Source organism: Bacillus rossius, chromosome 1 (genome assembly GCF_032445375.1).
Source record: "Bacillus rossius redtenbacheri isolate Brsri chromosome 1, Brsri_v3, whole genome shotgun sequence".
Taxonomy (NCBI): Eukaryota; Metazoa; Arthropoda; class Insecta; order Phasmatodea; family Bacillidae; genus Bacillus; species Bacillus rossius.
In genome coordinates, this window is record NC_086330.1 from 154,827,657 (window position 1) to 154,847,936 (window position 20,280).

General features: G+C 35.4%; 1 protein-coding gene across 2 annotated transcripts in view; it reads right to left on the reverse strand.

Moving 5' to 3' along the window:
- LOC134546317 (kinesin-associated protein 3) overlaps positions 1 to 20,280 on the reverse strand; it is a 134,848-nt gene that overhangs the window by 44,485 nt on the left and 70,083 nt on the right. For both annotated transcript variants that reach the window (XM_063389056.1, XM_063389055.1), the window contains exons 12-15: positions 17,795 to 17,920; positions 6,592 to 6,690; positions 5,432 to 5,517; positions 4,996 to 5,185 (exon numbers count right to left, since the gene is read on the reverse strand). In XM_063389056.1, coding sequence (XP_063245126.1) covers positions 4,996 to 5,185; positions 5,432 to 5,517; positions 6,592 to 6,690; positions 17,795 to 17,920 — 501 coding nt within the window. The remainder of the gene's footprint in view (positions 1 to 4,995; positions 5,186 to 5,431; positions 5,518 to 6,591; positions 6,691 to 17,794; positions 17,921 to 20,280) is intronic.

Here is a 20,280-nt window from a genome sequence, read left to right on the forward strand (position 1 = left end):
GAGAAACTGACATTTTCAATGCCCTCAATGTTGGCAGCATTTGCTTTCATCAAAACTTTGTTCTTCAGTGGAAACTTGTTAACAATATAGTCACATGCAGTGATGAAATACTTTTTCACAGATTCATAAAACACTTTTTTGTCAGATGCTTTTAATTCACTTACAGTTTGTGAAGTCTGAAAGCCAATAACCATATCAGAGTCTTGCCTCTGATTTTCAACAGCATGATAGCTAACTTCAAGAATATCCACATTCTTGATAGCAGCAGGCTTAACAAACTTAGATAATATCTCTTTCAACAAGTCACAGAGCATGTGTCGCAAAATGTGAATTTGCGGTTCTGATGCTTGGAGCATTATGCTTACTTTTTCAAATGAGGGTATCACATGCAACAAAAACAAGCAGAAAGCTCTATTCAGTGGCATTGAGAGAAATAAAAAAAACAGCTTTTCTTCACGACTTAAATTTGGACTTTTACTTTTCAAAATAAGGTCAAAATCACTTACTGACAAGACTGCACCAGCCATTTTCTTGTAAGAGACCTTAGGATCACCATCTGCTTTTCTTTTACTTGACTGTTTTCTTTCAAAATTAAAAGATTCTTTTGTTCCAGATGGCTTGGTAGTCATGCTTGAAGGTGAGGAAGAACACGATGGTGAAAGAACATCTTACTTACCTACTGATGAGAAGTTCTCTTTGGGCAAGAGTGAAGAACCTGATGGTTTCTGAATCATGCCTACCCTCTCTCCAGATTTGTTACTCTCTTTCGGAATCCTGTAAGATGTCAGTGACGAACACTATGGTTTCTGATGACTGACTTCTTTCTTGAAGAAACTCAACAAAGGTTCCCACTGATCTACAAATCTAGTCAGACTTCTACCCAATGACAGCCACCTGGTACAAACATGTTTCAAAATCTTTTTAGCATCTTTATTGTGTAGATTTTGAAATTCTGCCAGACTTTCTTTTTGTTTGCTGCTTTTCTCAAGATAATAATAAATGTCTATTAAAATTTCGTCAATTTTTACTGGCAAGCAACTTGACCCCTTTTCTGCAGCCAAATTAATCAAATGGCACAAACATCCCATTACAATAAGTCCCTCCTGAGCATTTTTTAAAACAGCTGCCACACCATTTTTATGTCCAAGCATAACTGCAGCATTGTCTGCAGAAAATATCATGTTTTTTATGGGTACTTTAAGACGTTCCAATTCTGCTAACATCAAACTGCCGATATTAAGACCTGTTGCATGGCCTTGTAAATTAGGGAACGAAAGAATGCATGAGACCATTTTTTGCACATTTTCGTCAAAAAACGTAACCACCACTGGATACCATTTGGAATCGGAATCATTACTCCCATCGGTTGACAAACAAAAAGGGCCATTTTGCAAATGCGTCACAATATCCTCTGTAGCATTTGCAGACATTTCTTTAACAATAGCAGATGTTTTTGTTCTGCCACAGCTATATTTCTTTGCGACGTCGGATGAAGAAAACATTTTCCTAAATAAAGGCCCGGCGTGGTCGGCCACACTAAGCCGCAGGTTATGTTCCACAATGAAATGCGTGAACAAACACTCACTTCTAATGACGGCATTGTCCACGCTTTCAGTTTTCACAAAATAATTCTGAATTTTTGTATTTTCTTCGCCACTTTTCATGTTATTGTTGTGTTTGGTGGTTTTGCCATGATTTCTAATGTCGTTTTTTCCGCCGTGTGCAATGTTTACATCGCCACGACAAACCTTACAGAAGGCATATGTATTACCTTTATCAGACTTGATAATATACGGAAACTCTTGCATATACACGTCTCTGAATGCCTGCGAGTACTGCTTGGTTTTTCCGCTCATATTGTAAACAATACAATCGTACTGATGCCACAAACGCAATTACAATACACGCATCTTTAAATAATTATTTACGAAGTACTACGCATTTTGTTTAATGCAAGCTAAATAAAAAAAAATTATTATATAACCGTATTCAAACCACAACACTTTATTCCGCGCTAAAATACTCCAAGACTGCTAAAAAAATACATGCCCAAAAGATAAACACAACATAAACTGCGCGATGATTCGCTTGTAGCAACCAATGAAGAAACAATTGACACGGACAAATTTTATTTGACCTTGATATCCCGTCGCTGATACGATACCAAAATCTTACAAACGTATTTTAATAACGTAAAAATGTCGGAAAACCAGTAAAATAACTGATATGGCCGTAGAATCGTACAATAACATGATTTTCCGTACATTTTACGGGTAAATCGTACAAGTTGGCAAGTATGCACAGACTATTAAAGCAGGGACACCGGCCTCTGCAGGAATTTTTGGGGCGACAGTCTCTCGTGACGGTGAGGACCGGTGAGTGCCACGAGTGCGGCTACGGAGTTTTGACGAGAGTTCGGTGAGAGTTCACGGGTGCCGCGTCAGTCCCGCGACAGTTCCGAAAGGATTCCGAGTGAAGAGAAGTGTGATATAGGCGAAGAGGGTGAGAAACCCCCCTCGAGAGTGACGCGGAGCGACGGGATCGAGAGTGCGACTGAGTGGCGCGAGACTGTGTGTGTGTGGACAGGAGCAAGGTAAGGGGCGAACCACTGTTGAGCCTAGCTCTAGTGAGGAGTGCGAACTGCAGAACTTGATAGACATTAGTAACTTGAGAATAAACATTTTTAAGTGCCAGTGACTTGTGATTGAACATTATTTTTAAGTATAATTATTTATTATTAATATAAATATTAGTAATCAATAAAACTGTAATAAAACTTAATTGGGCTATCCCTTACGAACCCAGTTCTCCTCACATTATAAATTGCAACAGTATGTTTTTGCGGCGATTCCAGATATGCAATCCGTTTTTTCTTATCACAAACAGATTTTTTGCACACTGAGGAAACTCATTTTTTATTTAAACGTAGATTTTACAAAGAGAATTTTCACTGTGAAGGGGAAATTTTATTGTGGTAACAGGGAATAGTTAGCAACACTTGTAACACACAGCTGGCTTTAGGAGGGAAACAGTATTTCATTGTTTATATGCTGTAGTGTGAGGTTATATTTAACAAATGATTTCCCATAAATGTTTAAATAACCCAAACGTGTTCTGTCATATTTGTAGTTGTTATGTAACTGTTAAGCAAAAACAAGACATCAGCAGTTTTGTGAGAAATGTCAATTATGCTTACTTCGGCATAAAGCTTGGTGATCAAGACAAAAACTGGGCACCGCACAAGGTATGTTGTACATGTGTCGAGGGACAGACTGTGGAAAAATGGTGCAAAAAAATCAATGCCCTTTGCAATTCCAATGGTTTGGAGGGAGTCACAAAAACATATTAATGACTGTTATTTCTGTATGGTTAACGTTCAAGGTTATAATGTAAAAACTAAGAAAGACATACAATATCCTAACATTCTTTTGGCAATACGACCAGTTATACATTGTGAATCTCTTCCTATCCCAGTTCCACCTCCCGTTCTCGAAAATGTGCTACAGGAGAGCAGTTCAGAAAATAAATGTGATAATGCTTATGATTACAAGTATGAAGAAAATTCTGCGGCAAAATTATTCACTCAAAATGAACTTAACGATTTAACTCGTGATTAAATCTGACACAGGATGCTGCTCAATTGCTTGGATCAAGATTGAAAGCAAAAACTCTCCTACTATTTGGAGTTTCGTTCTCTTGGTATAGGACTTGAGACAAAGAATTAATAAAATTCTTTAAAGAAGAAGACTCTCTGATTTATTAATGTGATATTAAGGGTTTATTGAATTTCTTTAATGTCACTTACAATCCAATTGAGTGGAGGTTATTTATAGACTCATCCAAAAGTAATCTCAACAGCATAATTTTACATAATGGAATATTTTTTGGGTCATTACCCAATGCATATTCAGTGCATCTCAAGGAAACATATGAAAAACTCAAAAGTTCTGCTAAAATGTGTGAACAATGAAAAACATTCTTGGACAATTTGCGGTGATTTAAAAGTTGTTGGTATGCTACTTGGTCTACCATTTGGCTACACAAAAATGCCATGTTTTATTTGTTAATGAGACAGCAGAGCCCCAGAGTACAAAAGAATGGTTAAAGAAACGTTGCGAGGATTTCATGAAATTAGGATGTAACATGAGTGTGAAATTTCACTTCTTACATTCACATATTGATTTTTTCCCTGTGAATCTCGGCAATGTCAGTGAAGAACAAGGAGAACGTTTCCACTAGGACATAAAGAACATGGAAATGAGATACCAGGGAAGGTGGGATGTAAAGATTATGGCGGACTACTGCTTCATGCTTATAAGAGATGGCACTGCTGAAGGAAGACAATCGAGGAAGAGAAGTTTCAGCCCACGTCAGACAGATCTTGAAGTGAAATCAACAAAGACGATGAATTAAATTGTCAGATACCATTGTGTTTTCGTAACAGTCATTGAATTTTAAAGTGAGTATAATATATTATACTATTGTCCACTGTAATGCAAGTGCATTGCAATTTCACACTGGGTTATAAAATACACCACTTTTAAATTAAACTGAAATAAATTGTCCACTATCCAAAAAATTTCATTTACTTAAGGGGTTTATTTACCTCTGTTCTGAACAAGCGTTTTGGGATGCTAAATAGTGCATAACTTCTTTAATACTTTGTTTATAATTAAAACTGTAGCAAATAATTGAGATAGTAATGTAAATTAATTATTAAAAGTGAAACCATTCAAAAGTATTACGTTACAAGAGAGAAAATTGGTGAAAACCAACTTAATTTTAAGTTTTCAGTCCTACTGCCCCTTAAAAAAAAAAACTCAAAATTGAATTGTATAAAAACCTTATGTGATACAGGAACAGTAAAATAATATTTGACACAAGTAAAAAAAAAAATTACTTCTAAAATCACCTTACAGTCTCAAAACAACGTTCCAAAATGTTTAAACTGTTGCATAGTATTTATTTATTAGATAAAGAGCTCGAAGTGCTTGCCCGCAGAGAAGAGGAGGGTGCGCTGCACGATGTCATCGTCCGGATAGGGAGGCCCCTCGCGATCGGGGCTGCCCGCGTGATCGAAGGCCACGGGGTCGGCTGCGCTGCCCTCGACCATCTCCAGCCACTGCGAGTTGTGCCAGCGGAACTTCTCCAGCTTGATGCGCTCCGACCACTCCTTGTTCCACTCCTGCAGCCAGCGCAACAATGCATGCACATCTCGCTACTCTCCCCCTCATCTACCTCAGCTTTCCTGTTAGGCAAATGTATCATGTCAACTCTCAAATCAAATAACACACAGAAATTTCATTTCAAATATACAAAGCTTCGAAACTTGACAAGAAAACACCCTTACACAATAAGCTATTTAAATTAAATGTAATGCTACAATGAAATTACAGATGTATAAAAATCACACACACGAATATATACTCACAGCTATAATGTCCAGGCACAAGTTGCACACTTTACGAATTTGAAGATTCTTGTCGTGCATCAAGTCAATAAGGTAAGCAGGCACCTCTGGTTATATGATTAAGGATTATCGTTATTTATTATGTTGATACATTTATATATATTATATATAGTGCTAACACTGCAAAGTATGTACCTACGAGTTATAAAGTAAGAACAAGACTAGTTATTTACAATGCATAAAACTACTGTATTTTATTAAACTTTACACTGGTATTTATTCTTGCAGCAAGTGTTTCATACATGGAATTGGTCCCAGACGAAGCTGCCAGTCTCTCAGTCCACCTTCCGGGAGCAAGCACCGCCAGCAGAAGGGGAGAAGCACCTAATGCAGGGTGCCGAGTCATGGTCAGAGCCACACGGAGTGTAGTTATGGGTTCTTGAGGAAATGATCAATGTTCAATAACTGGAGCCAGAATCATATTGTGTGGACATTATAACCTGCGTGCAGATTCCTGACCATTTTGTATGGAGACTCACTGTAAACCAAGCTCTACTTTCAACCCACCGTGGCCTACTTCTATGTGGTCAGAATTAAATGATTTTTTTTTATCCTAATGAAGAAAATAAAAAAGGAAATATGGTGAGACTGTGGTGGATGCCCTGCAGGAGGTTGCAACCTCCTACAGGGTATTTGCCAATTATTTGTAGATTGTTATTTTTATTGCTATTAAAGGCTGGTGATGAGTATCAGATTAAATGTTAAGTGCTCGTGCTAAGTTCACATCTCCGGTTGTCAGCCCAACTCACTGGGTAATTACTGGTTGAAGTGAGACACACTATGTAAAACGTGCTAGGTGCATTCAATGGTCCAAAACTGTTAATTACTCTTAGAATCAAGTATTAACTTGTAAACATTCTACATATGCAAAATATTTGTTTTAAAACATTTTTAGTGTAACTGTTATGACTTCGTGAGTTTCTTTATGGCTTAACTGGTTGGAGTTGTCTAGGCTGCCAGACAAAGCTAAGATTCAAACGACCATATGAACTAAAGCAAATGCTCAAGTTTTAAGAAAGGTATGTTCATTACTAGTGTAATTTCATTTAAAACAGTGCAAATTACATCACATAGTATTCAAAATACCACATGTTATATGTATAACCAAAGTAAAAGGATACCAGTCTCTTTAATAATGTAGTCACGTGTAGAAATGTGACGAGAAACAGCATAGAAAACATAAATAATCTGTAGCACCATTTCATCGTCTTCCTGTTTGGCTGTTAACAAAAGAAAATAATATAATTTTAGTCATTTTATCTCTACTCTTATATTTAGGATAGAGTAGTTCGACTCAAAATGAATTCCCAGGCTTGAAGCACAAATTACACACCTGTTGCCCTTCAGGTGAACTGCAGAAATGCCATTAGTGAAGAGTGTTTATTTTTATTTTTCCCATAGCTAATGCTTTCTCAAACGAGTGATGAATGCTGTAGAAATCAAGGGTTGGAGTACCTGAATTTTGGTCACTTAATCACCAAATAAGGAAGGTGCACATGCTGATAGGATTGAAAACCAAGCAGTGTTAAACCTGTAAAAACATTTTTATGGCCATACACCCCTGCTGGGTTTCACTGTATGTCATACAGAAACCACAAAAATGGACAAGAAAGAAAAATAAATAAAAATACAGAAAAACAAACCAAAATCAGCAGATGTCCAATGTTAAATGAATACAAAGCACAGAGAATTTGGTTGTGGTAAATCAAATTATATTATGTGTTACTACTGCTTTACCCGGCAATATGATAACCACAGATGTATCTACACTCTGCAACAAATTCAGTTGATCTATAGTGTTAACAGATAGTATATAAGCAACGAGAATGATTTGAGTAAAAAAAAAAAAAAAATTGGTTGTCCGTAAAGTCGGTTTACGGACGATAGTTTAACGTGAGAACGTCATAACAAAACATTGATGAAATGATTGCATACTATTATGAATAAAATTGAATCATTTTTATTGAATTATCACTATTTTGTATGGATACAAAGAAGGAGTGAAATTAAATCTACAATTTAATTGATAAATTTACTTTTATTTGCACTCATTAATTCAAATATGTTTATTACTTTAACGAAGAGATTATTTTAACTATAACTTTTACACATGTTTGCTATTTAACTTCAAGATTGTCGAGAATGTTTTACGCTTTTTCACAATTACACATTTAACGACGAAGTTTGTTCGTCGTGAAATTAAACGTAGAATTTAATAAAAATGCCCTTGCAGTTTATAAAATAAGTATTAGTAAGTTTAAGAAAGAATTTCAGCTTTAATCTCCAACCCAGACACTCGTGGTGCGCTGGGGCCGAGATTAAAATTCGTCGAGAATATTTTACGTTTTTATGTCTTCCAGTGCTCAAAATGATATGCGAATGTGGCCCCGGGCACAAAATTTTATTTATAATTCATTAATAATAACGCCCCTCGCGATACACAAACACAAATATGTATTAACGAGTGCCTGGAAAATATGTATTAACGAGTTCCTGGTTGCAGTGGAAGCTGATAGATAGCGTGATTTGTTTGGTTCGCGTCCATCACCGTAGATGACAGCACCGTAGGGGAATAATATTATTTCGTTTTTATAATACGATTTTATAACAAATACACATCTCTAATACACCAAACTTATTTATAATGTGTTCCAATATTTTTTAAAACATTGTGCAAAAGATCCCGGGTGTAATTTGAATTATTATGTGTAACTGTAAAACACCATTGTTCTTACAAAAACGTATTTGAAAATTCAACATTACTTTAAAATAACCGTACTGATTGTGCTGAAAATTGGTGGACGATCGTTAAATTACATTATATTAATAATTCAAACGACGAAAACATGATTGAAAAGTCAAATCGAGTGGAAGAGAGATAGATGCGGTGTAAGCGTACAATGAGCGTAACAGGACACATCATAGTGGGACAATGTGCGTTACGGAACACTTTTTCGTGCGTGCAGCCGGAGTTCATCAATTTATTAGATGTTGTCACGTCAAAATATAATATTTAATAGGGTGTGATGGCAGGCTAGTAGGATAGCATGATTACAGGACCATAATGAACACATCAAAATGACTACTTGAGATATCAAAATAATCTGTGTAATTGCACCTAATTCAAATACATATAACAAAATAACTGAAATGATAAAATTATTAGTTTTTAAAATATTAACGATCTTTAATGGCTTTACTTAGTTGCTGACACGACATGCATTAAGTATATTACACTTGAATATTATGGTATAATACCTGAATCAACATTTCTATAATAGCTTTATAAATGCTTACTTGTACAATTACTAGGCCTGCGCAAAATATAATGAATTTTAAAATATCAAAATAAATAGTTTATTATAAGTATTCAATGTCAAATACTAACACTTCGAAAAACAAATATTCAGTCGTTTACGAATACGGCTGTGCGGGATCTTTAAAGTCTGTAATAATTTTGAGATCACAGTAGATTTTCTTGTCGGGCCAGGACAAAATTTCCACAGGATTTTCGTAATGTTTTGGGAGTTATTTATGTGGAGTTTTTTTGCTACATCTGGCCACTTAAATTTTAAGAAGACTAATATTAATATTAATAGTCAAATTAGACATGAAAAGGGGGTGAACGATGCATCAAATCAGATATTTTTGTTTTTTTGATATGTTGTTTATGATTCAAAGGGAATGTTAAATCCCAGTTTTTGACCTCGCAGACGACCGCGTCATTATCAAAAATTGAAATAACCTCAAAATGTTCAACCCTTTTTCAGGTTTTGTCGATTTTGACCCAGAAGGACTGGTTTTTGGGCAACAATGGTTAATTTACTACTGAAGATTAAATTTGCAACAATATGAGACTAAAACGGTTATTGTAGGACTAATAGTTTTGAAGATACAGCTTTGAAAAATATGGAACATTTTTCATTTTACATGATATTTAGCAAAATTTCATTGTTTTCAGTAACATTTATATTTCCAAAGGCGCAGCTTATTGTTTGTAAACCCTCGTACCCTCTCAACGGACTCTACTAGCGTCTCAGGGGGCCACAAAGTGACCCCCCTCTTCCCCAATTTGTGTAATCTGCAATGGTCCTACTGCCCAATTGTGGTAGTAGTATTTCCAAATGGTGACACTGATGAAACAATTCATTGAAGCAGAGAGATCTGGGAACTGGGATTTACATTTGACCACCTCACAGCATATGCTACCATTTTTCCATGCTGCAGGCCACTTGTTTTATGATAAGTGTGCTCACTTGTATGTTCAGGACATGCTGGGTTTGGAAGAGAGAATGGATCCTCGGGAATATAAATTTTTTACAACAGATGGATACTTAACAATCCAACGGTCTAAAAATTTCTGGGCTGGCATCTCGTCTTATATGTCTATATAGAGCAAGTGCTCATGAAATTCCCTGAAGAGCTATGGAGGGCTCACCCGTTGTCGTGAAATTACTTCCAGCATGCTGACTCGATGGACTTTGGGAATGGTTTATCTCCAGAACATCTACGAAGAAGTAGAGGTCAACTGTGATATTGACTCAGCAACAAGTGAGCAGCATGTGGACCTACGACAGTCTCGTATTACCCGAGATGTAGCGGATACAGAATAGTTGTGTCACTGATTTTCCCAATCACTAAATTCATCATGTCAATAAGCAGTGGGATGGTTGGAGAAGCACTGTTAACTGCCACATGGCCCTTCAGATTGGGCATGAATCTTTGTTACGAGTAGCTGGACAAAACTTCTGTGATGTCAAATTGAAACGAAACAACAAAGTCATATACCTGACATCTGCTAAACAACAGTATCAGTTGGTGAGAGAAAGATGACAGTTGACCCTCTAACCCTGTTTCACAGGTTATGCAACTTGAAACAATTTGATGAAGAATTGAAATTGTTTTTTATGTATGAGCTGTCACCATTCCCACTGTCAATGTTTACAGAAGAAGGAAAGAGTAAGGGCACAAAATCGGCTTTTTATGCAGCATTCGAACCTGTCAACAGGGATGAGTCTCGAGAAACACCAAAACATGTGGTGATAGATGGCGGGCATCTTCTCCACAAAGTTGTGTGGCCTCACAACTCCTCGTTCGAGGTAATAGCTGTCAGGTACATCCAATATCTCACTACTCACTATGGATCCAAAGTCACAGTAGTTTTCGATGGCTAGCCAACAGGCTGCAGAGAAGAGAACAAAGAGCTCCGTGTGTATTCGCAGATCTAAGGCTGCAACATCCCCTCAAATTTTAATTAACGCCAGTACAATTGCTCATGTGTCTCAAGAAAAGTTTTTATCCAATGAAAACAATAAAATTCATTGTAGACTTCTTGAAGACAGAAAGGGGTAACACAATATTCCAACAGTGCAGGCTACAGAAGATGCCGACAGACTGATCATAACAACAGCAATCTCTTAATCACTACTCACGATGTTGTAATTGTTGGTGAGGATGTGGACTTGCTAGTCATACCCGAAGGCATCACACCGCCAAACCACAGGAACATATTTTTCATGAAATGTGGGCGGGGTCAACATGATGTGACCTATACCAACACCTCTTTCAAATATGACTATAGTAACCCTCAACTTCTGCTTGTCTCCCATGCCTTCAGTGGTTGCAACTCCACATCTTCATTCTCGGGCAAGGGAAAATAAAAATTGTCCAACATTTCCAAAACATCTAGACCTTGATTGAAAAGCTGCCATTTTCTTGGACAGCAACGCCAACCCGGATGATATTGCAGCTGCAGGTGAGCATATCACAATTGCTCTTTATGGAGGACTGCACAAAACTCAAAACCTGGGTGAACTGAGATACAATTGTTCGCAAAGGCTGCAATGAAAACAAAATTCAACCTAGCGAGATTGCCTCCCAGCCAGGATTCAATCAGGTTTCACTCCCTGCGCACCTACCACCAGGTACAACAGTCTTTTAATACCATTTATCTTCATGCATATTTGCTCTTTGATTGTTTTGGTACCCAATTAATGCCTGAACTTTCTTTGTATGTGTTTTTAACACAGGTCCAGAAGTGGTTAGGAGTCGACAAAGAGACTCTTGACTGGGGGGTGGCTGCGCACTTCTCAAGGTCTCAGCCCCCAAGATCATGACAAGAGATGCGGCGCCTCAACATCTGCTGGAGCCAGGGCCGCAACTAGAGTCTCTGGCACCCGGGGAATGAATGTATTCATGCGCCCCCCCCCCCCCCCCCTCTTTTTTTGCACATACCACACCAATAAAGCAGAGGGGTCCGGGGGCCCTCCCACGAAAAATGGTGCTATTTAAGCATTTTCCATACCTGCATGTAACAGTTTCTGTGCTACTGTAACTTCCATGCATGAACCCACCATGTCCATAAAGTAGTCCGTATAATCACTAGACTTGTTCATTAAATATATGTTGAGACGTTATATTGTAAATCAGATTAGACATTCCTGGCATGCAAGTTAAAAAAAACTTTTTACCAGTTACCAGTTGTAGTAGGGATTACAATGCAAGCGATTTAGGCGCCCCCACAGCTTTGCGCCCGGGGCGTATGCCCCACTTGCTCCCCCCTAGTTGCGGCCCTGGCTGGAGCTCATCTCCTTCAGCTGCAGAAAAGGCTGCGGCAGTGCTTGCAGCTGCAGGAAGGCTGTACTCAAGTGCCAAGTGCTCCATCGTTTGCAGCCACTGCAAGGGAGCCTAATGTGACAATGTCCCTGAGGTTGCATTTGGCATGAATTACTCATCTGTCTCAGATGACATGACAGACGAAGACGAACTAAATGAAGAATTGTGGACGCCTGTCTCAGACATTCTTGAAAATCTTCCTGTCCTTTCAGAAGAAGTCTTAGACCAACCAGGTCCATCAAAGAGGACGAAATTTGATTAAAATAACAAAAAAATCCTCGAAATTGTATAAATAGGTTAGATTATCAGATATTTCCATCTAGGTATTTATTTTCAATATTATATATAAATGATCATCCCAATAATTAAAAGACATTGTTTGTAATGTCAGTATTTCTGATTTTTTTGCATTCCCTGCCTGTAAATAAAAATACAAAATCTCTTTTTTTTGCTCAAGTGGCTAGGGGGTGGGTTCATTTGTGATCCCCTGAGATTCCAGGACAGTAGAGTACACTGAGAGAGTAGGAGAGGATTTTCGAAAAATACACTGGGTCTTCAGAAACACATGTTACTAAAAACTATGAAATTTTGCTAAAAATCATGTAACCTGAAAAACTGGCCAAATATTTAAAAATTGTATCTCCGTGAGTTTAACCAGTCTTTCTGGGTCAAAAACGACAAAAACTGAAAAAAGGTGGAAAATTTTGAGGTTTTTTCAATTTTTGATAATGACGCGGTCGTCTGCCAAAGGTCGAAAACTTGGATTTAGCATTCCCTTTGCACCATAAATAACATATCAAAAAAGCAATATTACCTGATTTGATGCAATGTTCAATGTCTAATCTGACTGATCTATATAGTAAAGCCGGATTTAACACAGTAATTCCGAACCATTAGTAACACCCACGTTATTAGCTAAAGTATATTTTGGAGAAGAAAGTCAGGCAGGTCCGCAGGTCGTTAAAAATAGATTAGAACTGACAGCATACTGATAAGGATAAATACGTCCGTTAAAATCAATTGGGTGTGTAAGTTGACAGTTTTCATTTCAGATCAGTTAAAATCAATTGGGTGAGGAAAGTCGCAAAATTCATTTTAAAGTATCAAATTTTCGCGTTATTTCGTGAATTTCACGCTTCACCATTTTTTGGGGTCTCTACCCATATATGTTAATATAAACAATGATTTTCACATAAAGAAAAATATAAACAAATGAGTTTTAAATTATTTTAGATCTACATCATATTTAACTATAGATTTAAACTTCTCACTGTACATTCTTTTTAAACCCACCCTATTGAAGATTCTTCACACATACTGCAATTGCTTTACATATTCACTTTGCACTGTTTATTAAAATATATTTTTTTTTTGCAGCTCTTTCTTGTGTACCATGATAAATAATTTATATTTCCCTTTCAAAATTCGAATATTTCAACAAAATTTTACCTATAGTAATTGTGGCTGACTTAACCTAACCAACCTTTCACTTAGTATTATTTATTTAATTACCCAGAAGGTTACACTAGACATTTAATTTTTCTTTCAATATGCATTTGTTAAATGTGGAAATTTTTTTTTGGTATTCTACTTCTTACTATTCAAATTCAATATTTGTATTCAAGAATAATTTGATAGTTGTATTCGTATTTGATTCCAACTAAAAAACTGATATCGCACAGACTTAACAATTTCTTTAACATTATGACTATAATGAGCAAACTTAGGTATAATTAAAAATATCAACTAAAGAATAGCTTTGGTAGTTTTGATGATGGTATTATAGCCACTTCAAAATGTAATTTCTGTAGTTCTGGAACTGGACAGAGATGATAGTCGTAGTCTTCAGAACCTCTGGAAGATTTTCATGGCAATGAGGATAGCAGGGCTATATCTGTATAGAATGCTATAACTAATACCAAATTTCAGGAACTGAAGCTGGATATCAGCGATTCTCTGGGCGGCTGCAAACTCCTAAACATGAAAAAGTAAAAGGGGGAAAAAAAAATCTCACCAATGATATTTGCATAAAATAGTACAGCTCCGACGTGTTCTTCAAGCACTATCTATTGTTATTGCCTGATGCGAAAGGAGGATATGTTTGCTTCAACACCCTTCGTCTGACGTAAGCTAAATCAGACGTCCTGAATATGGAACTTTGTAGGAAACACAGCCTCTCTCGCGGTTGTTGTGAAGCTTCTAGTCTCCAGTGTGGGGTCCCGTAGGAATCGGGACTGCCACACACATGGGAGACGTCTTGCCCGATGAACGGTCTTTTTCATTGAGAGAAAAATTATATTTTAATTTAGCATGCATACCAAGGAGTAACAGTGCTAGGAGAAAGAATGAATGACACTACTGCTACCTGGCCGTCTTTGGAAAGGTGTAATTAATAGAAGAATGTGTGTTTGAAGCCGGCATTGCAACAATGTATGAGCATTAAAACCAAACTAAATCAAATCAAAATGAAACATATTATAAATGAAATTATATGGCTAGGGATTGGGTTGCTCACTATACAACTGTACCAATCTTAAAATTAAAATTTACAATTTTCATGATTTAAACTTTAAATATATATTGTTTCAAAATAATAATAAAAATATCTTGTAAACATGCTCTATTTTTACACAGTGAAAGGAATAATCAGAAAAAAATACATGGCACAAACAATTACTGTGAGCAGATGACTTCGAGACAGTTGTAACAAGAACAGAAAAAGCACACACTCATCATAGAGTGAAAACCAGTAATGGTGTATGTACATAAAAATGTTTTAAATCAATCACTGCAAGACCCATTGAAAGAACATAGTAACACTGAGTTGTGCTACATGGTTGACTAGTCCCACAGGGCTCATCTTTCTATTTCTGGCATTGAGTTGTACTGCACAGTGTTTCAAATACACATTAATACACATTAATACACATTATAGGAAAACATTTAATACATTGCACAAAGAGTAAATGAGCTACATTTTCTGACTAAAAATACCTCTCAACACCTTTCAAATGAACTGCACTGACCTCTGTTACATATTTTCTAACTAAAATTATAATCACAATATTGCATGCAGCACTACGAAAAGATTGCCTACCATAACTCAGAACTTAACATCAAAAAACATGCCAGTGACTCAATAAACTGAAATGAGATCTTAAAATTCTTTTATAGCTAATGGTTTGAAAATTTATACATACAGTCAAACCTCATTATTACAAAAACTGAAGGGATCATTATTTTAGCCCTTTGTCATAATGAGGTTTGTATTAACCAAACTATTGGGAAAACATGGCAACAAAAATAAATTGATTACCTTCTAAATCTTATAATTACAACCTAAATAATATTATATACACTGTATTATATAAACTGATGTAGCCAACCACTGCTGAACTTAAATTCTGAAATCCCTAACCCCAATCTCTAGCGATTACAAATTTTTTTCTCTCCATTGTCAACTTCTTTGATAATTTTCTTTTAACATGAAATGTAATAGTGTTAAGTTTACATTTTGCAGTTATTTTATAACACACCCTCAAACACCCTATTATCTAAACTTCATATGTGCACTTCGAATGAATAAATATGGTATAAAGTATCTTCCTTTTAGCTTCAGTTTACAAAATGGCATCTTTTCTAGTTTAGTTACTAACATCCAACAATAGTTACACTTTTCACCTTGTTTTCAACCATTGTGCGCTGTGGGATACATACATACATCTTTGGAGTAACGTTTGTTTAATTGCTGGTTATGCAAATGTGATTATTTATTTTGAACTTTGGTAGTGAAATTCATATTAACCGATTACTTATACATTTAAACAACTTGAGGGTTAAAAACCACTTCGTATTTCATATTAACCGTATTAAAAGTACTGAATAACACTGGAAAGCATATTTCATTTTCTGGGACTATGAAAGTACTTCGAATAAATGGGAATTTCGTACAAAGCGGATTCGTATTACTGAGGTTTGACAGGGGAAGGGGAGGGGGGGGGGAAACCCACCCTTGTAGTAAAAGTTATTTCTTACCCTTAATGCTAGTGTACATCAGACATAAGACAGAGCTAGAGTTGGGCGGATAGAAAATTTTGGTTTGGAAAAATTTTGGGTGAGAAAGATAAAGTTCCAGCATGAAACGAGACAGGATAAAAATATTTGAGGTTAGATATCCCAAAATTTTCAATAATTTTACAAAGATTACGTAAGTCTAAATCTAGTGATAATAAATTGATAATGGCAGGTCAATTTCATGAAACACTCATTTGAAAAGAATATTGCTCTGGAGACGTACGCTAGGTTAAAATTTATTTTTATATAATCATGTTTATAACGACTCTAGTGTGTATATATATATATATATATATATATATATATATATATATATATATATATATATATATATATATGTATATGTATATATATAGTGCAGCAAGTAAGATACTACTGTGAACGTGATGGTAAATCGAACATGACTCTCAATTTATACCTACATCGTTTCAACTACTGTGTTCACATTCTGTTCATAGCAAAACAATTAAAGTCCTTTTTGTTTTTGTAATTCATGGTCGTTGACATTTTTTTTCCTCCAGTATGTAATATAAAAAAAATTAATAATGGTTTATAATATGTTTAATGAGTCAAATAGGCCAGTATTTTAGTCATGGATTATATTCCTTACGCTATGAAAATAACTTAGATTATTTGTTGTACCTTTCAAATGCTGGATAAAGTGCTTGCTTACGATCATGAATATGAATGTTTTTACACCACTATTAATAGTTTTGAGTTTAAAATACCAAAAACGGTGCATTTCAGATTTCCTTGCATGCATGTATTGACTTAGGTTAAAGTACAGTGTTTTCTTTGAAAATAGTTTGTCAACAATACTGGCATGTCAATATGTAAAATTGTCGCACATTTAACACTAAAATCAGGTTTGAAAAGTAGGGGTGCAATTTTTATGGGAAAAAATAATTTTATGTTAGGTAAAGTTATTCATAAACACAAAACCTATACATTGAAAGAACTTTTTTATAAAAAGTAGAGTATATAAAAGCAGGCCAAACAATTTAAATCAGTAAGTCATGCAACAAAAACATTTTGTTCAACTTTAAATAGAAAAACAAAAATTGTCACTCGAACGTGAGTTGGAATTAACGCATAACTATCGTCGTAGTACATACTTACCACAGAAGAGTACAGGCTATCAAATGTAGTTAACTCGGCATTACATAGAGCGCGCACATTGCATGCAATCGGCGATCTATCAATATTGATATTCGACTACATGCACACTCTCTATACAGGAATAAACATAACCAAACATGAATGATACTAACTAGTGCTGGCTACATTTTTATGAGCGGTACACAGCGGCGACGAAAACGAACAGATACACATTATAATGTTTGAAAACATCTTAAAAGAAAATTTACACATCAGACAACTTTGTATTTCTGTTAATTAAATAAGAAACTGGTAATATCCAAATCAATATTAGATTTCAACTTAAAATAAATCTTTTATATGGGAAAACTACCTACACAAAGCGCTCAGAATATAACAGCGGGACCAAAAACATCATGCAACGTTTATTCAAGAATTTTTTCTCTTCAAATTTTGACATCCTATAATAATGGTGCGATGATTATGCGATAAAACATGGTACCTATTACACTTGTAAGCAAAAAAAAAACTGTTTACCTTTGAGCAATTCGATGAGCGACAAGAGAACATCCGCCTTGCAGAGGAGAGACACACAGCCTTCATCTAACGCAGCAGTCCCCAACAAGACTACCACTTCCAGTAAGATGTCATCCTCGTATTTGCCTAGAGCACTCAGAGACATGTTTCCTCTGCTTTTGACTACCAACAAACATCAACAAAGACAGTTACTTAATTCAAATAAAAATACTGACTGCACATTGAGTTTACATTTTAGATTTGATGTCACAATCGAGCTACCGAATTTGGATGGATTGAATGAATGAATGAATGAATGAATAAACTAATGATAGAAAGAATGAATTATGGCTTAACGTTTCAACATCAGGGTCATGAGAGATAGTAAAGGGAGATTAGATGAGAATGGTGACTTGATGGAATCAATGTGTGAGGGAAACCAGAATACTTTGAGAAAACTCACTGTGGCATGTATTATTCTTAGTTTCAGTGTGAATTTTAATGGGTATTCACTCTCTCTCTTTTCAATGCACATCTCTGCTATTAGTGCTGTACTTGTTTCAGTGTGTTCTGTTGTCAGATACACATTACAGAGTGTAAAAGATTAACTTTAAAATGAAATGAATTTTTTTTTTTAAATATGTGTCTATATTCTGTAAAGGAAAATTTTGAATTAGAATTTTAGAAACACATTTTCTTGTTCTTTACTAAGAGCATCATCTGATATTTCATTTTTACCTCTAAAGAGAGACAACTGTAAGCAGCCATCTTGGTTTCAACCTTTTTATCCAAAATATTTTTTCAATTGTTTAATATTGACAATTTTGACTGAGGAGAGCACATACAGTCAAACCTCTATCTATCGAACTCGCATGTATCGATTGTCCGTGTTTATCGTATACTTTCTACGGTCCCGGCAATATTGCCATACAACTAAGGTTAAAAAACGTCCGCTTGTACCGATGTTGGAATTATCGTTTTGTCCGCATTGATCGTACAAAAATGTGGTCCCGTCACTATAAATTATAATAGATGATCGTTTAACCATAAAGATTTTGCAGAAATAACAATTTCTTAGAAAGAAACCGTCATAAAAACAGTAACGATAGTATACAGTAGTAAAAATCAACTTAAATCTGCAGCCAAGTAATGGAGCACGTAAATATGAAGAAAAGACAAATGAACAACACCTTACGAAGAAATATGGATGATGTACCATAACTACAGTACAAACCCAATTGTTATTCTAAGATAATTACCATGAAAAGAACTAAAGATTCTTTGTCGATACCATAATTACTACAGAAGCACGATAGCTACCACATTTGCACTACAGTTATCGTAACAACCGAGAAGTATATTTACCGTGACGGTAATGAATTTATTTATGACATATTAAAATTAAAGAACATTATTGAAAAAAAGGATGTTAAATTTTTATATGTACGTTTGGCACATGTTGCGAAGAAATAATGCGATCTGAAAGAATGCAGTACTACTACGAAAAGTGAAAAGGATACTCGTGGATTTTTAGGTTATGGCAGTCTCTCGTTTTTCAGTAATATCGGCCGAAAATTAACAAGCGTATCGGAAGTCGGCAGAAATGCCGATTCAACTAAATATTGGCAAAATCGGCTTCTTCAGTACAGCTCTACATTTGATGACATGAGTAAACATATTTCAGACTTCAGGATATTGAAAAAGACTTTAATTGCCATGTAGATTTATTGTGTGTATGTTTTTTTTTTTTGGAAGTGTAAATTGAATTAAGTAAAAAATACTTTCATTTGTATTTATTTTTCAACTGATTTAACTTTAAAGACAAGTAACTGATATATTTCTGACACTAATTTTGAGGTTGGAATATTATTTTTTTAAAAATTCTTAGAGTGAAGTCCACATCTATTGAATGTCCGCATCTACTGAATTTTTTTGTTGGTCCCCTGAAAAACGATAGATAGAGGTTTGACTGTAGTGACATGTTTTGTTATAAATAGTGATAGAATGCTATAAATAGTTTGTCTGTGCAATAATAATAATAATAATGATGATGATGATGTGTTTAGCACTGAAATTTTCTTCTTTCAGAATGACTACAGTTGAATAAAATTAACAATTAGTCAAGATAAAAAATATCAAAATATATTATAATTAACAATGGTATATAACAGTGTTGCAGTTTTTATGGATTTTATCCGTTTCCACTGATATTTTGGAGTTACAACGAATTAACAGATAAGCACTTCGAATCACGGATATTTTAATTGACGAACGCACAAACATAAATATTTACTTACTGCTCCCGCTCCACTTCATAGATAACATGTCATCAAGAGACACTTCACTTTGCTACGTAGTTTCAGTTTTTCTAAGATGATAACAATTCACGCTCTACCTTTTATGTCTGGAAGCATTTTTTTATTTCACGGATGAAAATATACAGTGCATCGTAATATCTATGACAGTTGTTTTAGACACCGTGTTCTGTTTCTCTCTTCTGCGCGATG